The sequence below is a fragment of the Cryptomeria japonica genome, chromosome 9 (genome assembly GCF_030272615.1).
Source record: "Cryptomeria japonica chromosome 9, Sugi_1.0, whole genome shotgun sequence".
In the NCBI taxonomy this organism is placed as follows: domain Eukaryota; kingdom Viridiplantae; phylum Streptophyta; class Pinopsida; order Cupressales; family Cupressaceae; genus Cryptomeria; species Cryptomeria japonica.
Window position 1 is genome coordinate 255,045,701 of NC_081413.1, and position 19,462 is coordinate 255,065,162.

The following is a 19,462-nucleotide window of genomic DNA, read 5'->3' on the forward strand; positions in this document are numbered from 1 at the left end:
CAATACCCAAATGGCCAAATGGCTTCAAAATAACCTTACAAGTGTACCCATGAAATCTGAATATGCATAGGTCAGATTTAGCATTTAAATCAATAAACTGGAAACACAAAGCTTGGACACCCTTCTCCATATCAACTCTAAAGGCCACGAAGTGGATATCTCTTGAAAGATATGCCTTGGATGCCTCCAAAGTGTTAGGCCCAATATGGAAAGCTAATGTACTGAGAGGGGAGGGGTGAATCAGTACTCCAAAACTTTTCTTCAATAATAACCTTGCTATTATGCATAAACATAATAGTGCAGTAACATAAAATAAAGTTAAAACAAATAGATAACAATCATACATGATTCACTCCATAACACATATATTTTGGTCACGCAGAAACTCTTGGTTAGAGAGAAAAACTGCGGTGGGGATGGCACCCACAACTTCACTACTGCAATAATAAAGATTGCTCGGTTAGAGCTACATTTAGCTATTTCTGATAGCTTACCCTGTTGGGAGTAACAAGATCTGTTAGATCTACCTTACTAAAGGGTTTCACAACACTATATAAATGCTGCACCTGGTTAGAGGATTTACAATTTATAGACTTGGTTAGAGTCTTTTACCCTGTTACAGGTATCTCTTTCAACTTCAAAAAATATTACAATAAGACTTTACAAATATCTACAACTTTACATCTGAAATGTTATAGCAGATTCTATGTGCTCAGAATAAGATTACCTAGCTTGTAGCATACCTCGGTAACCCATATTGTAACTCGGTAAACCCTTCTGTTTACTCTGTTCTTCGACTGTTCACTGATAACCTTCTCGGTGACCTCTCTGTGTCTCTGTAACAGTCTTCCTTCATACATACACACACATACATATTTCTCTCTTCCCATGCTGTATAAATAGATCTCTTATAGCGGTGATCTAATTCATTGCTTCGATCTTTACAAAAAGATTCCTCGAATGAATAACTAAACAAAAATATTTCATTGGTTAGATTGACCTTGCAATCATACATAATCTTCTAGTGCAATTTCCAATGTAATAACGGTTAGATGTGCCTCGATCTTGTAACACGTCTTCATGTGCATGTCCAGGTTCAATGTATCTGGTAAAACGTTTCACTCGGTGAATATCAACTCGGTGAGTTAACTTTACTGCTCGGTAGCCATGAAACAATACTCGGTAAACAGCTCGGTGAATACTGCGTTCTGTGACTGCTTTCTTCTGTAACCGACTAGATTGTTCATACCGACTTCTCTGTGTGTACCGACTGCATGATTCGGTAATACTAACCGACTAGAATATATAGTATGACTTTGAATATAAACTAATGGCAATTTGATAAGTAGTAACACAAAGTAGTAGTTTACCCTCCAAAACCCTAGGTGTCAGTGTTCACAAATTTCCAGGCCTCTTTTAGACTCATACGACCAACAAGTAGGGGGTATGGCTGGCAATGAAAGGTAGATAAGCAATAAAATCTTCAATTAAAATCCGCTTTTCTTGCTCTTGAAATCTGCACTTGAATCCAGTGATACAAGACTCTATGAGTTTGGGCAAGACTTGTCGAGTCCTGAGGCGGGTCGCTCTCGCCGAGGCCAATGGCCTCTGGACTCAAACTCGGCGAGTCTGGCAGAGTTTTGGCAGACTTGCCAAGTCTGCCAGACTCGGCAGACTCGCCGAGTCCCGTGGGCTAGACTCTAGCGCCTAGTCAGCATGTAAAAAGTGAAAAATAAAAATAAAAAAACTTTGTTTTAAATAAAACAAAAGGTTAATATGTTTTGTCTCCCATCCTAAAAAGTCATTTTTGTTGTTTGCAAACACGAGGAAAGAAAAAGAGGGTTTTGAGCAAAAAAATAGAGGCATTGAAGAGCAGACCAGTAGATAGATTGAAGAGGGGATAAGGATTGTTGTTTGTTTGTGAGAGTTTGTAGTTTGCATTCAAGCATTTAAAGGTGTTAAAGAAGGATTTGGAAAAGGTTTCTACCAAATTTGTAGAGGCAAGTACCTTTTTTTGTTATTTTTTTATTTTCTTACTTTCATATTTTCCATTTTTTTGTACATTTGTTTTATTTTATATTGATGGAAAAAATATGAGAGTTGGACTTGAAACCCTAGTTTTTGTTTTTTCTTTCTATTATTTATTTTTAAGTTTAACTTAATTAGAATAAGAGACATTATGCTGATTTTTCTCATTTATAATATATTGCAGCATAATGTATCAGCCTACCGATAGTGGCAGTGGTGCCCAAGTTAGACAGGATAAGCCTTGGAAACATGACATCCCCAAATCAAAAAAAGGAGAAGTTGTTGAAAGCAGATGTACTCTAAGAGGGGGAGGGGGTGAATCAGAGTACTTTGAACTTTGAAATACACCAAATAAATATGCCTTTTAAGATTGGAGTAAGCTTTACAAAAACAGAAACAAAGAGCAGAATTGTACAAATGCAGCCATATGTTTGTGAGTGATTTGCCAAGATAAGAAAACTGAAACAGAAATAGGACTGAGATAAATATCAGAGCATTAACACAAAAGTAATAAACTCGACACGATTTTGTGCTGAGTGGAAACCCTCAAGATCCAACTAGATCTTGTCATAGGGAGAAAACCACTCCGTTATTGTATTAACCAGTCCAAAAATCCAAGATTACATCCAGTTTAGCAGCCCTGCTGCAAGGAGTCCAACTCCTAACCTTCCAATGAAAATCAACAAGATCTATGATAGTATATTTGCAATCTTGCAGACTATACAATCACAGATTTTTATTACAGTCTATAAGATATTCAATTTTATTTCACAACACAATCTTTTCTTCCAAAAAAAATCCCCTCACACAATGCCATTTCATATCCATTTATACACACTATGCATCTATAGATGTATGTGCAATCACAACCAAAACTGTTTTCAATAACTTTTTGGTATACCTGTAAGGGTTTAAAACAAATCTCATTTTACAACTTTGTTTATCTTCAACAAAACTGCAATGAAAAATATGTTTCTTCCCGTAGATAAACTTTCCTCCTTAATAGTCAAGGAGATATTCAAAACTGTCAACTGTCATAAACAAATCATAAACTGAGAGTACCCATATTAGGTTTATTGTTAACTTTTGATTTTAATAGAAGTCTTAACCAAAAACTTTAAGCAAATCATAAAATTGCAAACACCTCTGAAGATTCAAAGATCATAAACTTGAATTTTTGATCATTAAAGTGGCTGTTTAGAAACATACCTATTTGCAATGACAAATCACAAAGATTTACTAGTAGTTACCGAAAACTGTCGCGGTTAAGCACCCTATCAAAGCTTAAACTGTCGTAACAAATCTTTGCCCTCTGAGTCCTCGCTGAGTTGCCCGTGAAAGGGCTTCACAAAAATGTGAAATAAACAAACAAATCAAACAACATCCTTTGTCATAATTTATTTTTCTCTTACGTCCATCACTAACTCTCATGAGTTAGGTATTGAGTACATATTACCAAAGTCAATAGTTAAGTGTCAACCCGAAGTCAAATTTGCCATGACAACCTGTTGACGTGTATTTTGTACACAATCATACACATAATAAAATACCCAAGGGTACCTTATCCTCTCTTGAATAAAGCCTCTGATTGCTGAAGATGTCGCAAAAAAGGATCAATCAGGGTGACTCCAATGTTCTTTTATGTAGGGTCTCTATGTGTGGATAAGCACCAGTGGTCGTTGTAAATGTTGTTTCATCAAGGGGCCTTACGTTTCCGAATTGCAGGAACAAATTTTTTCTAAAACTAACAAGTTCTCAAAAAAGATCAAAAGATAGGGTTTGCAAGAGATGAATTCTAATCTAATCCTAAGAATGACTCAATGTAGGCTAGACTTGGTAAGATTCTACCAATTTCAGTATTGCCAAGGAATTACAACTTTACTGGAATTGATGCGATCTTCTAAGGTGATTAGTGATTTTTCGAATCATCAAGAATTACAGACACTACCATGAAGGTACATATCAATAGTTCAATAATGATTGAAGGTTTAAACAATCCAAATATCTCCAGTTGACCACACAAGGCGTTCTTACAATCAGTAAGAAGCTAGTGGTTTGGAATGTGAATCTCACCAAAGATCAAGCCCAACACTTAGTCCTTCAAATTTAAATACTACTTCGAATGAGAATGATTCAAGAAAGTACACAACCATGAAGATAGCCACAAGAATTGCAATAAAACACCATAACTTCAATATTTTATTGATCTCAAAGCCAAAATAAACAACAATTGTTTGAAGTCCTTTCTTCAATGCTCAATCTTGCTACAAAATAACTTTCTTCTCTCTAATATCTAAAATCTGATTTCTGTATAATATCTCCTCTAATCTCTAATTTCTAATGAAAAAATGAAAATGAGTGAGGGTATATATAGCATCCTCAATTACAATGAACGGCCCAGATCAAAAGAGGATCAATGACTGAGATTTTGACACCTAAACCCTAATTAGGGTTTTATTACAAAAGTTCCCTTTTTATTGCACAACATTAAATGCATAGCCAAATATTTAATTTGGCACAAAAATCTAGGAAACATAGACCAATGACAATTAAGGTGCCATGTCATCTATAACAACCTCTCTTCTAGAACCTTATTCCCTTTCCAATGCTCCTTTTTAGCATATGCAATGAATCTGGACACGATTCCCTCGATCTCAGCAATAGGAATCTCAAGAAGATTCCTCATTCGTTCCTCCAAGTGAATAATGTGATCAAAGGCCTTGAGAAGAGCTGCGTCCCATTCAGGTTCGAGTTCCTTAATTTTCTCAATCAGGAGCATAGTAGCAAACATTTGATCTCTTTGCTCATCTGTAATCACATTCTCATCTTTGCAAAAGATGACCTTGACCCTTTCTTCCAATTCTTGAAGATCCACATCTGTCTCAACTTCGATCCTTCTGCCAAGAATAGTACATAAAACCCCAAACACCTTGTCCTGGATCAGATGGATGACCTCCTCTACTTGATTGCATTTGGTGCTGGTGTCCTCGAAGAGAACTTCCTTCATCTGGAGTAAAGTAGACCACTGGAGCAAATTATGAGCTCCTCCATCCATTATCTTTTCTTGTGCTAAAATCTTTCTTGGTGTTTGCCTGATTACTTGAAGAACAGGAATGATAACATCTTTAGTGTGAGCAAAGGCGGCTACTGTTATCATTAGGTTGTGGATGATCTCAAGGACCTGGATAGCCCAATGAGTGGTCTGCATCATTCTTGTTGCAAACTCAACAGCAACTGTATGGGATTTGTCAATCCAAGAGCTCATAAGTTGGACCAAGCTCTTAACTTTCTCTGCTTCACCAACTGATTCAAGGGGAAGTGCTTGCACAGGAGATACTGCTGGATCCTGACGTCCCAAAGGCTGACTGAGGTGACTAAAGTAGCCTCTCCAAGCACCGACATCTCTCTCAAGTTTTCTACTTTTTTCCATTTCTTCCTTAAGTTTATCCTTAAGTGCTTCAAATGAATCAGTTGCCTCATCCAATGCTTGCTCGGTGGTGAGTGGACCAAGCTCAACGGTTTCTACATCATACTCTTCTGCAAGGATCTCACCTTCGTACTTGTCCACTGCCGGTGTAGCTATCTGCAACTTCCTGGACCCTATTTCATCTCTGATCATCTTGGACATTTTGGTGGCCTTCTTCTTTTCTGTTACTCCCTGAGAATCTCCAACAAGGCTATCTAAATCAATCACATTATCTTCGTCTTCGATCACAATTACCCTTGTTAATCTCTCCTTCAACCAATCTGGAATGGCGGACCTTGTCTCTCTAACTTGTATTTCTTTAGGTAGTGACTCTTCTTTCCTGAGAGGAGACGTCGCTTCATCGTCATTCTGGTCTTCATGTAGCTCATTGACCTGGGGAGATTGACTTGATGAACGTTGAGATGCCTGTCCTTCTTTAGGTTTATCATTCTGAACCATTGACTCCATAGATTCCTCAACTTCAAGTGTCCTCTTCTCTTGTCGAGAAGATGTGCCGGATGAGCGATCTCGATTGGCCTCTTGCTTCTTCTTGGAAGATTCTCTTTTCTCAGGTCTTTCCTTCCTCTTCGCACCTCTATGATGGGGATTGCCTTCACTTACGCTTCTGGGGTGAGGATTGCCTTCGCTTGTGCTTCTAGGATGAGGATGGCCCTCACTTACGCTTGCTCCTTCTGCCGACCTTTCCTCCAAAGTTAAAGTCATTGATATATTTTGCTCTCTCAACTTTTGATGTTGCACATCAACCCATCTGCGAGTACAGGACAAAATTGGAGCCATCAAAGTCTTCAAGTCCACAACCTCAGGTTCATTCCAATCTATCTTTACTGCCTTGTCCTCTCTATCATAGGATGACTGGAGGTGCCTGCCAATGTCCTGAGCTTGATCGGCCACTCTGTAAACTTTGCATTTCCTGATGAAATCCAAAGGCAATCTGGAATGCATCCTTCTCTTCACTTCCAAATCATCTGAGAGATTCATCCAAAAGTCTTCTACCTGACATTCATGCTTGTATTTTCTACCAACTGTCTCCTCTATATGTCCATAAGGATCAAGATTCTCTCTCAATGAAAAGAATGAAAATGAATATAAGGCCAACTCCCTTTCTGCATCATCTAAAGCCGGGACATTAGGACATACCTCAACTGAATTTCCTAGTATGATAGGTACAGGAATCGCATTTCCATGCCTGTGTCTGAATGCCTTCGCATAAGCCGCCAGTTGCCTAGTCACCTCAAGTAGTACTATTCTGTCTGTCGGATATCTCGGCAACATATAGGGAGGTGAAGGACACCCATGAACTCTAATATATGTAAACTTCTGGAATTGGATAAACCAAGCACCATACCTCTTTACAAGTTCTTGTGAATCCTGAGATAGCCGATTATGAATCCCGCCTTGCAGTGTCCTGGTGATGTTCATTGTGAAGGTATCATTGACTAACTTGTAATTATTCCCAGGTGGATGATGCAAATGAACATAAGAGTCACAAACTCTGACTTCTCCAGGTCCTCTTCCAATTGCTCCTCTGTGAGGTAGTCCTGCATATTCAAAACTCCTGATCAAGGCATGTATGATGTATGAGCTCATGTGGAAGGATTTAGTAGCTTTCAGTCTTCTCAACTGTACGTCCAAGCAATGGCTAATAATTCTAGCCCAATGAATCGTTCCTTTTCCTTGAACTATCACTTGGATGAAGAAGAACATCCACTTCTCAAAATAGAAGGCTTGAGGAGCCCCTGTAACTCGATTGAGTAAGGTTATCAAATCTCTGTACTCCTCCTGGAAGTCGATCCTATGTGGTGTGTTGGGAATCTTGCTCAGGCGAGGACGACTTTTGAGTAGCCAATTCTTGTTGATGATGCTCAAGCAAGTGTCTGGATCATCTTCGTACATGGATCTAGCTCCTTCCAAGCTTTTGTAAATCATATCTTTATGTTCTGGCAGATGGAGAGCTTCACTGATAGCCTCATCTGAAAGATAAGCCAACGTGTTTCCTTCCTTGGACACGATCGATCTTGACTGTGGGTCATAATGGCGAGCACACTCGATCATCGACTCATGGCACTGGATTGCTGGAGGGAAGCCAGCCGCCTTGATAATGCCACTCTCAATTATTCTCCTTGCGACAAGTGATGGCTTTCCAATGTAAGGGACCTCTCGAAACTTCTTCACACTGAAGTTACCCAAGTTGGTATCTCCAATGTTGCTCCATTTTGACACGATCTTGGTCTCCATTTCTTCATTCCTTTGATCTTCCTTCATGAGGGCTGGATGACTGGTGGATGCTCCTGGCTTTGGGGTCGCCATCTTGACATCTACACAACATTTCATAATGAGCAATATACCTTGGAACGTAAAAAATATAGATTAAGTTTAAGCTTTAAATTTAGGAAACTTCATGATAAATCTTTGAATTATCATTTCCTAAATATGACGATTATGCAATTGGAAATTCAAAATTTCAAAATTTCAAAATTAGGCTAGGAAGAACTTGCCATACCTTTCTTGGAGAATTAGCTCTAAAAAAGATGCAAAAAATAAGAGATTTGCTAGGCAAAATGAATATCGAAGTCCTCAACGTGAGCTTCCTCTAGCAATTCACCACCCTTAGCCTTCAACGTTTTAAGGAAAATTCGCTCCACCTCCAACAAAATTCACACTCCTCCTTGGATCAAAACTCGCACTTCTTCTTGGATGAGATTTCGCTCCTTCTATTGCCTCTCCAAATCGCATGTAGACAAATGAATGAATGATGGATTAAAATCGCTCAACACCCCTCCACTATATAGGCGCTCACCTTGGCAATTTCCAATAGGCCGACTTGATGGAAATGAAGCAAATAATAAACAAAATTAAATAAAAAGGAGGCCGACCTTCATAAAATATTTAAAATAAACCCCAAGCGCACTCCTTTCATTTAATAATTTAATTAATTAATTAAATGCCTTTGCAATTGAATTTCGATTTTTTTTAAAAGGCTAAATTTAATTATTAAATGCCTTATGCGAACTCATTAAATGCCAATTTTAATTAAAAATATTTCAAAGTTTTATCGAATTTGGCATTTAATGCAATTCAAAAAGTGTTAGTGCCTAGCATGGGAGATATTTGGGACATCAATAATATCGCTCTGGTCCCTTGGTGAGGGACAGGAGCGCCTCATGCATTTTAGCCTTGCAATTCTTGTTTTTCACGTTCAACACTTCATCCTGGATGCCCAAAATGGCATTTTACTTGAATATTTCGAGTTTGATCCATTCAATTTTTGGGACGAATGCTCCTTAGAACCATTTTTGCCCTGGTCCCTTGGTGAGGGACAGGAGCGATTTTGCCTTTTACCCTTGGTTTTTTGTCTTTTCCAATCGCCAATGCAAGCTGTGAGGTAGGCAATGGTCATTATTGTTTGCTTCATGCATGCTTAATTCGCCTTCTCAAGACAAAACGAGCCCTTCTAAGGATTTTCGTCCTGGTCCTCCAGTGAAGGACAGGAGCGAACTTTGCATTTGAGCTTGAATTTGTTGACTTTTGACGTTAATCCCTTATTCATCGTCTTCCTAAAGACATTTCGGACCTTGCATGACTTCGCCTTGATATGGTTTTGGAAGGAAATGACTAGTTTAATAGAAATCACCCTGGTCCTCCAGTGAAGGATAGGAGCGAACTTTAGTCCATGGCGCAAATCCTCAATCATATTGATATCGAATTGTCTTCAAGGCATAAAATGTTATTGCTTACTCCATCTTGAATGTTTGAAACGAAAGTGGCCTCTTAAAATTAGGCATACTTGAATATTTCGCTCTGGTCCCTTGGAGAGGGACAAGAGCGCTTTGGCCATTTCCATCAAGTTCTTGTGGTCTTTGCAACTTTGTTCCTCTTCGAAGCGTTCCTAATATCATCTCCATCATGCGCCTTGGCTTGGATCCGACCAAACTTGGAAGGGAAATCTAGACAATCTATATTTCGCCCTGGTCCCTTGGAGAGGGACAGGAGCGATCTTGCATTTATAAGCTCACTTGTGTTTTGCCAACTTTCAATATTGTCTTCAACGGGTTGATTGTGCCTTCTTTCACTCATCTCCAACATAATATTCGTTCTAACTTTGCGGGAAATTTGCCTTATGAGGAAATCGCTCTGGTCCCTTGGAGAGGGACAGGAGCGCCTTGGCCATTATGGGCTCACTTTGCGTTTTGCAACCTTCAAAATTATCTTCAAATGGAGTGACTATGCCCTCTTTCCTTCATATCAATCTTGAAATTCGCTTTACCTTGGCCAAAAACATGTCTTGAGGAAAAATCGCTCTGGTCCCTAGGAGAGGGACAGGAGCTACCTTTGATATTCGCTTTGGTCCCTTGGAGAGGGACAGGAGCGCCTTAGCCAATTTGGGTTGATTTTCAACTTCGTAGACGGCTCAAGTTATATTCAATGAACCAAGCCTTCTTCTCCCGACCTCCTTAAATCGCAAAATCACTTAACTCTTGTGTGGACAACGTAAGTTTGGAATTCAAGCTCCGGTCCTTCAGTGAGGGACAGGAGCGATCCTTGTCATTTTAGCATATTTCCTTGTTAGGAGGTCGCTCAAATTATATTCAATGGACAAAACGTGCCCTCCTTGACCTCTTCCAATCAAAAAAATGTCTTGGTCCTGCAAGGACAGTGCAACTCAGAGAAACAAGCTCCGGTCCTTCAGTGAGGGACAGGAGCGATTTTGGTCCTTAGGGTCAAATCTTCATAATTATCATCTCAAATTTCCTTTGCTGGGGAAGATACCATCATTTCGCAAGTTATGAACAAAGTCCAAATCCAAAAAATTGTCCAAGAAGGTGTGTTTGAGGAAAATCGCTCTGGTCCCTGGGAGAGGGAAAGGAGCGAACTTGTCTTGCCAGGTAAAAAGCTCAACCTTCCGTTGCCAACGACCAAGTCTGGATACTCCTTTATGCTTGTTTCATCTTTCGTTGCGTCCTTGATGCTCCATTTCGATCAACTAAGGCCCAAAATGTCTTAAGAAAACCTTTTCGCCCTGGTCCTTCAGTGAAGGATAGAAGCGATTTGGTCCTAAACTTAAAAAAACTTGTCATTTTGAGTCTTCAAAATCTTCAATTCACGTTCGATTGTATCCCCCGACGACCCTGCACAAAACAAATTAAACAAGTCAATAACCGATATGCACCAAATATCATTTTCGCCCTGGTCCCTGGGTGAAGGACAGGAGCGATTTCACCTCTGCAGGCCAAAATATCAAAAATTAGGTCTTCGAATCACTTGACAAGGCATAATTAGGTCATCTCCAAGGCCAAGGGCTAGTTAGTACACCTTCCAAAATTTGGTCAAAATTCACCCGGACAAAATGTATAATTTAATCATTAAAATGCTGAGACCCAACTTGAATTTGCCTTCAAAATCTTAACTGGACCTATCCTGAGACAAACTTGACTTCCTGGCAGGCTCATCTTATTTCAAAATTTGCAATCTCAGCGAGGATGCTCAATAATCTTTCAGAATTAGACTGGACTCGGCTTGAAAATATCAAAAGGCCACTCCTAAAGCTTAACCCTAATCCAGACGACTCACTCATTTAATTCAAAACCCTAAAGCAGAGAGAAGAACAGGCAAAACAAAAGCAAAAAAGAGGGGGTCCCCATTTTAATGGGGCGATGTGTGAAATGGTCACAACACAACCTTATGAGTTTAAATACACGTGGCTTTACTGATTTGTCATCAAGGACAAAATGAATCAACAAAAGTAACATGTATTTATTGCAAAACAAAATATAATGGGGGAGGTATTAACTGGTTGAAATATCACATTGCACAAATAGAATGCCATGATGCAAACCCATGCAAAAAAGAACCCCTTGAGGCTATACGTGAAGTGCAAGCTCAATTACATTAAAAAGGAAGCAAATGGAAGAAATGGCAGCCATTGGTGGAGAGGGTTCTTCAAATCCTCGACCTCTATTTCCTGGATCTAGAAGTAGTGGTCTGTGGTAGTGTGAATGTGAGCATTGGGTCTCAAATTGCGGAGTTGAGCGATCACTGATATTGGCTCCTCTAAGCCTTAGACTTCTAGGCTCTAGCTTTTATGTTGATATATATTTTGAACTTTTGATTGCATGGATTTCATATTACATGAATTTTGTAGACATTTGACACTATCTATATTTCGAATGTGTTATTTAGTTTAGTTTATTTCTTTTAACTCAAGCCTAAACTTTGCATTTATACTTATGTGATGAATGTAAACTTGTGTATGTGTTCAAAGTAGCTTCTATTTGATGAGATTATTGTGTCTTTGAGGTTTATTTTTAAAAAAATACATGAAACAAGTTTAAAATCGTTAAAAATCTTTTAATTTCTTGTGTTTTTTTCTATTTGCCGAGTCTTTGCCAAGTTTTTGCTGAGTCCAGGCGCCGAGTTTGAGTCCGAGTTAAAAATCAGCTTGCGGAGCCCGAGGCGAGTCCGAGTATATAAGACGTGATGTCCAAGTCTTGCAATTTATGAGTTTGCAAATTCAACTTGGGAATATGCAACACTGCAACACCCCAATAAACATGGAGTGCCCCATTATATTTTTGAATTGTGATACTTTTGTCTTGCGCTAAGGGTAGTGAATATATGAATCCATCCTAATTTCTTCTTAATGGAATTCAAGAGAACTTGTTACAGTTTTTGGTGGATTTTAATAGTCCATTTTTATGATCAAAATCTTTGAACATTCAGATTACAGAATAATTTTGCTTGAAATTCATCCTTCTAAGCATAGCACTTCAACTCCTTGAAAGCAATAGAAAATTCAAGAATGGTCTAAAAAAGCTTTCTGCATTCAAGGATGTGAAATGTACAGGTTTGCAAGTAAACTCAATATCCCAAAGCAAAGAATAACAACTAGAATAATGTAAATATTTTCAAGGGCATAACTGACATTCAAGAAAAATGGTATTGTTTGAATTCCAAATCAAGGACTTGAAATCTAGTTGCAACGCAAAAGTAGAAACAACTAAAGCAACCATCAAACTTTGCAGGAAAGAGAGGAAGTCTATAGGAGATAGAAATCCATTAAATCCATTAACATTTGAATCAAGGAAAGACATGGTTTCAGGACTCCACAAGTACTTTGCAAGACTCGCCAAACTCGTGAGTTCTTGAGCTGGCCGCACAAAGTCAACCATACTCACGTGTTGACTTTGGCCGAGTCTTAGCGAGTACTTGCCTATTGTTGCTCAAAGGCTCTCTAAGTCTCAGACTCAAACTCCCAATTCCTTCCAAATACTAAGATCAAACTTTGATACCACTTGTCAATTGTCATTGATTTCCTTCTCACAATAATTCTTAAACTGCTTAGAAGTGAACTCACCTCCACTATCTAATTGCAAAGTTATGATTTTTTTGGCTCGTTTGTGTTAAATTTGGATCAGATTTGATATGTAAGTAGTTTTAATTTTCTTTCTATTACTTAGTTCATAACTAAGCTATATGACTATGAACTCTATGTGCAGGTTGCTGCAAATATGAGGAGAACATAAATTAATTCACAAAGTATTTGCTGGACTACAAATGAAGGAGATCGATGTCTTATTGGCTTGCACTTTCGATTTCTGTACTTACCTTTAGAATCGAAATCGATCATGATATATATGACATGGTTTGGGCATGTCGATGAATAGACATGCCTCCACGTACGTGGAGACATGTCTATTCATTGAGATGCCTCTCTAAACAGCGATTCACATAATCGTTTATTATTATTAACAGTAAGGTAACGATTCACATAATTGTTTGATATTAATGATCGACCATAGTCAATTCAAACAGCAATTAATAATATCGATCTGTTTAATGTGGATGATCGATTATTATATTGATCATTCCATTTGATCAATATAATCGATACTTATGATCATTTAGCAAATGATAAATAATTCGGTGCTCATATTCAATTTGGTATAAACAACATGATTATAAATTCAATTTAATCAGTAGATTAATATAATCGATATTGCTTATCGATTCAGCATGAATTTAATCTCATTGATTTATCAACAGCATGATTAATGATTCAATATTCCAATCATAAATTATGTATGTATAAATATTCATATATGTAATAATAATAAGATTATCGATTCAGCATGAATTTAATCTCATTGATTTATCAACAGCATGATTAATGATTCAATATTCCAATCATAAATTATGTATGTATAAATATTCATATATGTAATAATAATAAGTGTTCTTATTATTATTACATATATGAATATTTATACATACATAATTTATGATTGGAATATTGAATCATTAATCATGCTGTTGATAAATCAATGAGATTAAATTCATGCTGAATCGATAAGCAATATCGATTATATTAATCTAGTGATTAAATTGAATTTATAATCATGTTGTTTATACCAAATTGAATATGAGCACCGAATTATTTATCATTTGCTAAATGATCATAAGTATCGATTATATTGATCAAATGGAATGATCAATATAATAATCGATCATCCACATTAAACAGATCGATATTATTAATTGCTGTTTGAATCGACTATGGTCGATCATTAATATCAAACAATTATGTGAATCGTTACCTTACTGTTAATAATAATAAACGTATTATTATTACATATATTAATATGTATACATACATATTAACAAATCATTAATCATGCTGATGGTGTAATGCAGATACATATTAACAAATCATTAATCATGCTGATGGTATAATCTGCATTACTTATACATATGATTTGATGGGATTACTCCGACCGAAGCTATAAATCATCAACAGTTTGATTTTTCAACTATGATTTTACTTGACAAAGAGGTCTAAACAATCAGATTTTTTTTTAGAATTTAGACCCACATTTTCCAAGCAACCAACAAAATATAATATCTTACATACTAAAAATTGTGGATAATTGTTTTTTAATTGAACAAAACTGATTACAATAAAATAATAGCAATTCAAAAGGAACTGCAAGAAAAGAAGAGATAAACTAAAAGTTACAAAGTTCCATAACTAATCAACAACATACAATATAATACCAGCTAATAAAACAACCCAAGTGTTTAAAGCCAGCAGCTACAATGCATAATAGATTATAAATCAGCTGAGCCTAAATTATACTTGAAATTTAAAGAGATATGTTGTCGTCTAGAACATCGAACATCTCCTGCATGCAATTGTGCAAACTAGTACTTGATCTCTTCCAAAAGTTTGTTGTAAGTAGCCTTTTTCAGCTGAGAACACAAAGAAACACGTTGTAACATGATGTCACGGTAAAATGGTAGCATTCACCTCCTAATGAGTAATATGATTAGAAAAAACAGCTAAACATCTACTTTTCTAAATATGAAGCAAAATAGTTTGTCTCATTGAATCAACAACCACATTCTTATAATAAAACCCGATACCCAAAACTGCTTCTCTCAAACCCGTCACATGATCAAAGATAGTAGGAAAATGATAAAAAATTGCAGGCCATTTCTTCTTAGCCCAAAAGTAGACCCAAAAAATATGTTTTATGCTTTTAGGATACCCATAGAAAGGACACTTGGCTGAAAGAATCTTTAAATATACATGAATGAGATTCAAAGCCCCTATTGCACATTATGTTCCTTTGGTAGGAAATGCCCGCATCTTTTTATTAACCTTAGCTACCGACTACTACTAGTAAAGCTCGAGTCTTGGTATGGGTACATTTTGGGTAAAAATATGGTTTGGGTTCTTCCTGGGTGCATGGATTCTCTATGGGTCCATCTGTTTCACATAGAATCCAAGCACCCAAGAAGTACCAAGGGTCATACCCAAGCATAGTTTCATACATTAAAACCTCAATTTCATTCTTCATAATAGAACTTTTTTAATAAAAGATTTTTTTTTAAAACATAGATTTTAGAACTTTTAACTTTTGATTGATAAATTTTAAGAATTTTTAAGTTGACCTATAAGCAAGTTGAGGTTCTAAATGAGAATCTTATCCCTTATATTAACACAAATGGTTTAAACATCTATAGTAGACAGATGTGAAAAAAAAGCAAATAATATAAATTTAACAAAATAAGACACTCTATATTAATGTATTTCTTTCTTTAAAAAATAAAAAAGTTGAATATATAAAAAATAAACTATACATTATGAAAAAGAAACAAAAGTATTATAATTTTTTAAAATGATTATTAACAATATTAATGATCTATGTTAAAGAAATAATTTTATAATTTATTTAAATTAAATTTTTTTTTTGATAAGTCATAGCCGAAGTGGTATTTTTTTATCTTTACCCGGAGCTAAGAACCAGTGGAGTAGACTCAAACCCAAGACCTCCCATATAAGAGGCTTGCAGCTAACCGCTGCATTGTGGGGTAATCCCTATCTTTTAAATTATAATTTACTAATATTCATTATCTTCAAATTCTTTACTATTTATTATAAATTAAAAAAAAAAACTCAATCCACAAAACAGTAGAAGAGATTCTGCCATATTTTTAATATTTTAAATTGGGAAATAAAATTCCAATTCATTATATCGGGTGTCTAATTTATAATGTGTTGGGGTATATGCGACATCTGTTGCTCGTATGTCAAGAATGTAATTTGATCTTTGATATTTACTTGGTATCTCTCAAGATAAAATTAAATGCTACTATGTAGGAAGGGTGTGGTTGGAGCTTGCAACGGGTGAAGAATTTGAGTCAAAGCATTAGAGCTGGTATGCCAAGAAGACAACAATTTCCATGTACTAAAAGCATTACAAGGCTGGGATGGTGACCTTGAAACAATTATCTTCACTCTGACAACAAACATAATGATGAAGTATCCTGGGGTCTGGACGACATTTGTTTGAAACATAATGATGAAGGAATTGGGAAATTGAATAGGTCAAATGTAGTAAACAGCGGAACCATCGATAACATTAAAAGTAGACAATGGATTGTCTGTTGCAAGAGCAAACTATCACAGTTAACACCAGTGGGAATAATTGATAATGGTAAGCACCTGATAACGTTTTTGGTAATAAAGCTGGACGTGTTGTCATAAAGAGAATAATGGTATTAATAAAAATATGGATCTTTACCAAAAGGATAAATGAGGGTGGCATTCAATTTGAATCTTTTTAATAACAGATAGTGACTGGATCAGTTTGAAGATTAATGAGTTGTTGGTCATAGAATATTATTCCTGTCGATTTTGGATATAAAATGAAAAGGAAGCATTGAACAACCTCATATAGTGGGTTTTGTCAAAGTACTCGGACAAATTTATTCTGGTAAAAAATATTAAAAGATGTCACGGATTTTATTGCGAGGGCCTCTTGGCAGAGAAGGCTATATATGTCTATTGTAACAGAATAAATATCAGAATTTAACTCAAAAAGAGAACTGTGAGTAGGAGCACATAGGAGAAATAGAGTATAGGTTCTTTATGTTTTGTAATTTTATCATTTTTAACTATATATCAATATGAGTCCCGTTTTTATGCTGAATCCTAGAGTCCGGTTACATTAAATAAATCTTACGTCAATATGAGTGTAAGTAGAATTCCATAAATTTTTTGGGCGTTCTTTCATTGTCAATCAAGGATGAGAATTCTTCATTGTGTCTCATTTCAAAATTATATTGGTTATATTAGCAAATTGTGCATAGGATGATCGCCCCATAGCTGGTTATGGGGATTTGCAAGTTTCTGAGAAAATGTTAGGTCTTCTTTGTTGCGCAAGATGTTCTTTATTTTCTCATTTTTTCCTTTGTTCCTTCCCTTAAAAAGGATTAGTATAGAAAATAAATTAAATTTCATTTCATGAGCTTTAATTGAACACCATTATTGATTTTTTTTTAATTAAATTGCAAACATCAGAGCATGATTACTAGAGACTAAACTAAACTTGGGAAACCTGATCAGTTAAAAACTAATTTTACCCAAAACTAGCAACCTCTTAAATGGATACATGTTTACATATCCTTTGAGCTACATACTAGAATGCCTTGACTAGGTACATGAAGCCTTAGAGGAATTCATTTCTTTTCAAGAGAGAATAAACTGTTCTATTTTTTGTTGGTGTGTCAAAACACTCATCAACAAAGATGTCAATATTCTCATTCTATAAGATGCTACTATTGTCTTCCATACCGATGCTTGCAAACTAGCTATGATAGGATCAAGTAGCTTATAAAGCTCACCTTGCCTGCTACTCAACCAATGCATGAAAGTGACATGATCAAGTAGTGACACATCTGACCAATGAATTCTATGGCCACTTGTAATTCATGGAGGTCTTGGTACTATTATATAGGGAAAGTATCATTGTTTTTCTCTGCTGCTCATCACTAGCAAAACCTGACAAAAGGCTTGGTATATGCATGCATCAAAACCTGGTTTGTGGTCAACTGTATCAAAATAAACAGTCAAGTTGCCCAATTTTAAATTTTGGCACCTATATATTGAACATGTTAAACAAGTCTCAAACAGGAATCCAGATCACTTTTTCTTGCCCAATAAGAATCCACCTTGGTTTTGCCCAACTGATAGTTGGTTAAAACTTAAGCTAAATTACCTTCAACCACTATCTTCAGCAAAATTTCATCCTTTATTTGGATGGTCATCTTTGTGGCATTATCCATCAGACTTACATTGTTAGCTTGCAAGTAGGCCGCTTCATCTCCCATATTTCAAGTCAATTCTCGAACACTCTGCCACCACTTTGCATGGGGATTACAAACATATATGAAAACCATATTGCCTGATCACTATTCTTGACTGCTCAACAGGCATGGTGCTACATCCCAGAACATGCTATTATTTTTTCCAAATTCACAGTCACATCAAAATTCTAACATGACACATCTCCCTGGAAGAGTCTTGCAAACTTATCACTCTTTGTAATATGGTCTTATATTTTTATCATCATTTGTAAACAACTTCTTAACTTGTGCATCGTGCTCTGGAAAATTTATGTTTGAACTTGCCACACTTGAAACACTTGGAAATAAGTCATACTCTCATATAATTCTCCATGAGCCCATGGTTCTGATTCTGGTTCAGAGTGTTCTTGACATTTGAATTACATGAATCATCAAAAGTCGAAACCACTGAACATAGATTTCCTCTTTAAATTGCTTTTTTTTTTTTAAATTCTTATGTCTTTTTCCATGTCCCCAAACATCTTACCCATAAGATTTGTCCTCTTGTTCATTAGATCTCTAAATTGTCTCACATATTTTGCAGTGAACCCTGGATCTTTGTCATTACTGCTTCTGAATATATGATTCTTCAGTGTTTAACTATCAAACCACAGGATGACCTTACTGGTGAAGTGTTCTCACATAAAAGTCCTAGTGATCACTTAAGTCTTTAACCTTTACATTACTGCCTTTACTGGTTAAAAGGTGTTCAAGGCTTAAATGATGTTGAATCTGTTTTGAGGCTTCATATAGGAAATGCATATAATCTACTTTTGGGACTTTAGAGATGATTTTTGTGATGCATAATTATTATCGATGCACAGCCTTTTCCAGAATGACGTTTCTTGTACCATAATGTTCATTTACTGTCTTTGTAGATTAGCTCTTTGAAAAAGGAATTGGAATCAGTGCGTGAGCATCGCAAACAATATCGAGATCATCGTTCATCTGTTCCTGTACCAGTTGTATCTTTGGTATGTTTTTCAGCATTCTTAACACTACAACACAGTATAAAATAGACCAGCTTCAAGTGAATAAAATCTGAATCCTTAATTATTCTTAGAAATTTTGCATGCGGAACTTAAATATAATCAATTTTTAAAGGTACGTATAATGGTCATGGCCAAGCCAGCGAGCCAAATTGGTGTATGAGACCCACCTTGTGGAAGCCCACAATGGGATTTATTTTTCTATTTTCCCTGAATTTTTTTGAAATTATAACCCTTGGTTTGTGATTTCATGACCATGATTGGTATTAAATTG

At 36.3% G+C, this 19,462-nt stretch overlaps 1 protein-coding gene across 1 annotated transcript in view; it reads left to right on the top strand.

Moving 5' to 3' along the window:
• Positions 1 to 19,462, top strand: part of LOC131034467 (uncharacterized) — a 214,854-nt gene that overhangs the window by 88,072 nt on the left and 107,320 nt on the right. Inside the window, exon 6 of the mRNA XM_057965974.2 lies at positions 19,078 to 19,173. Coding sequence (XP_057821957.2) covers positions 19,078 to 19,173 — 96 coding nt within the window. The remainder of the gene's footprint in view (positions 1 to 19,077; positions 19,174 to 19,462) is intronic.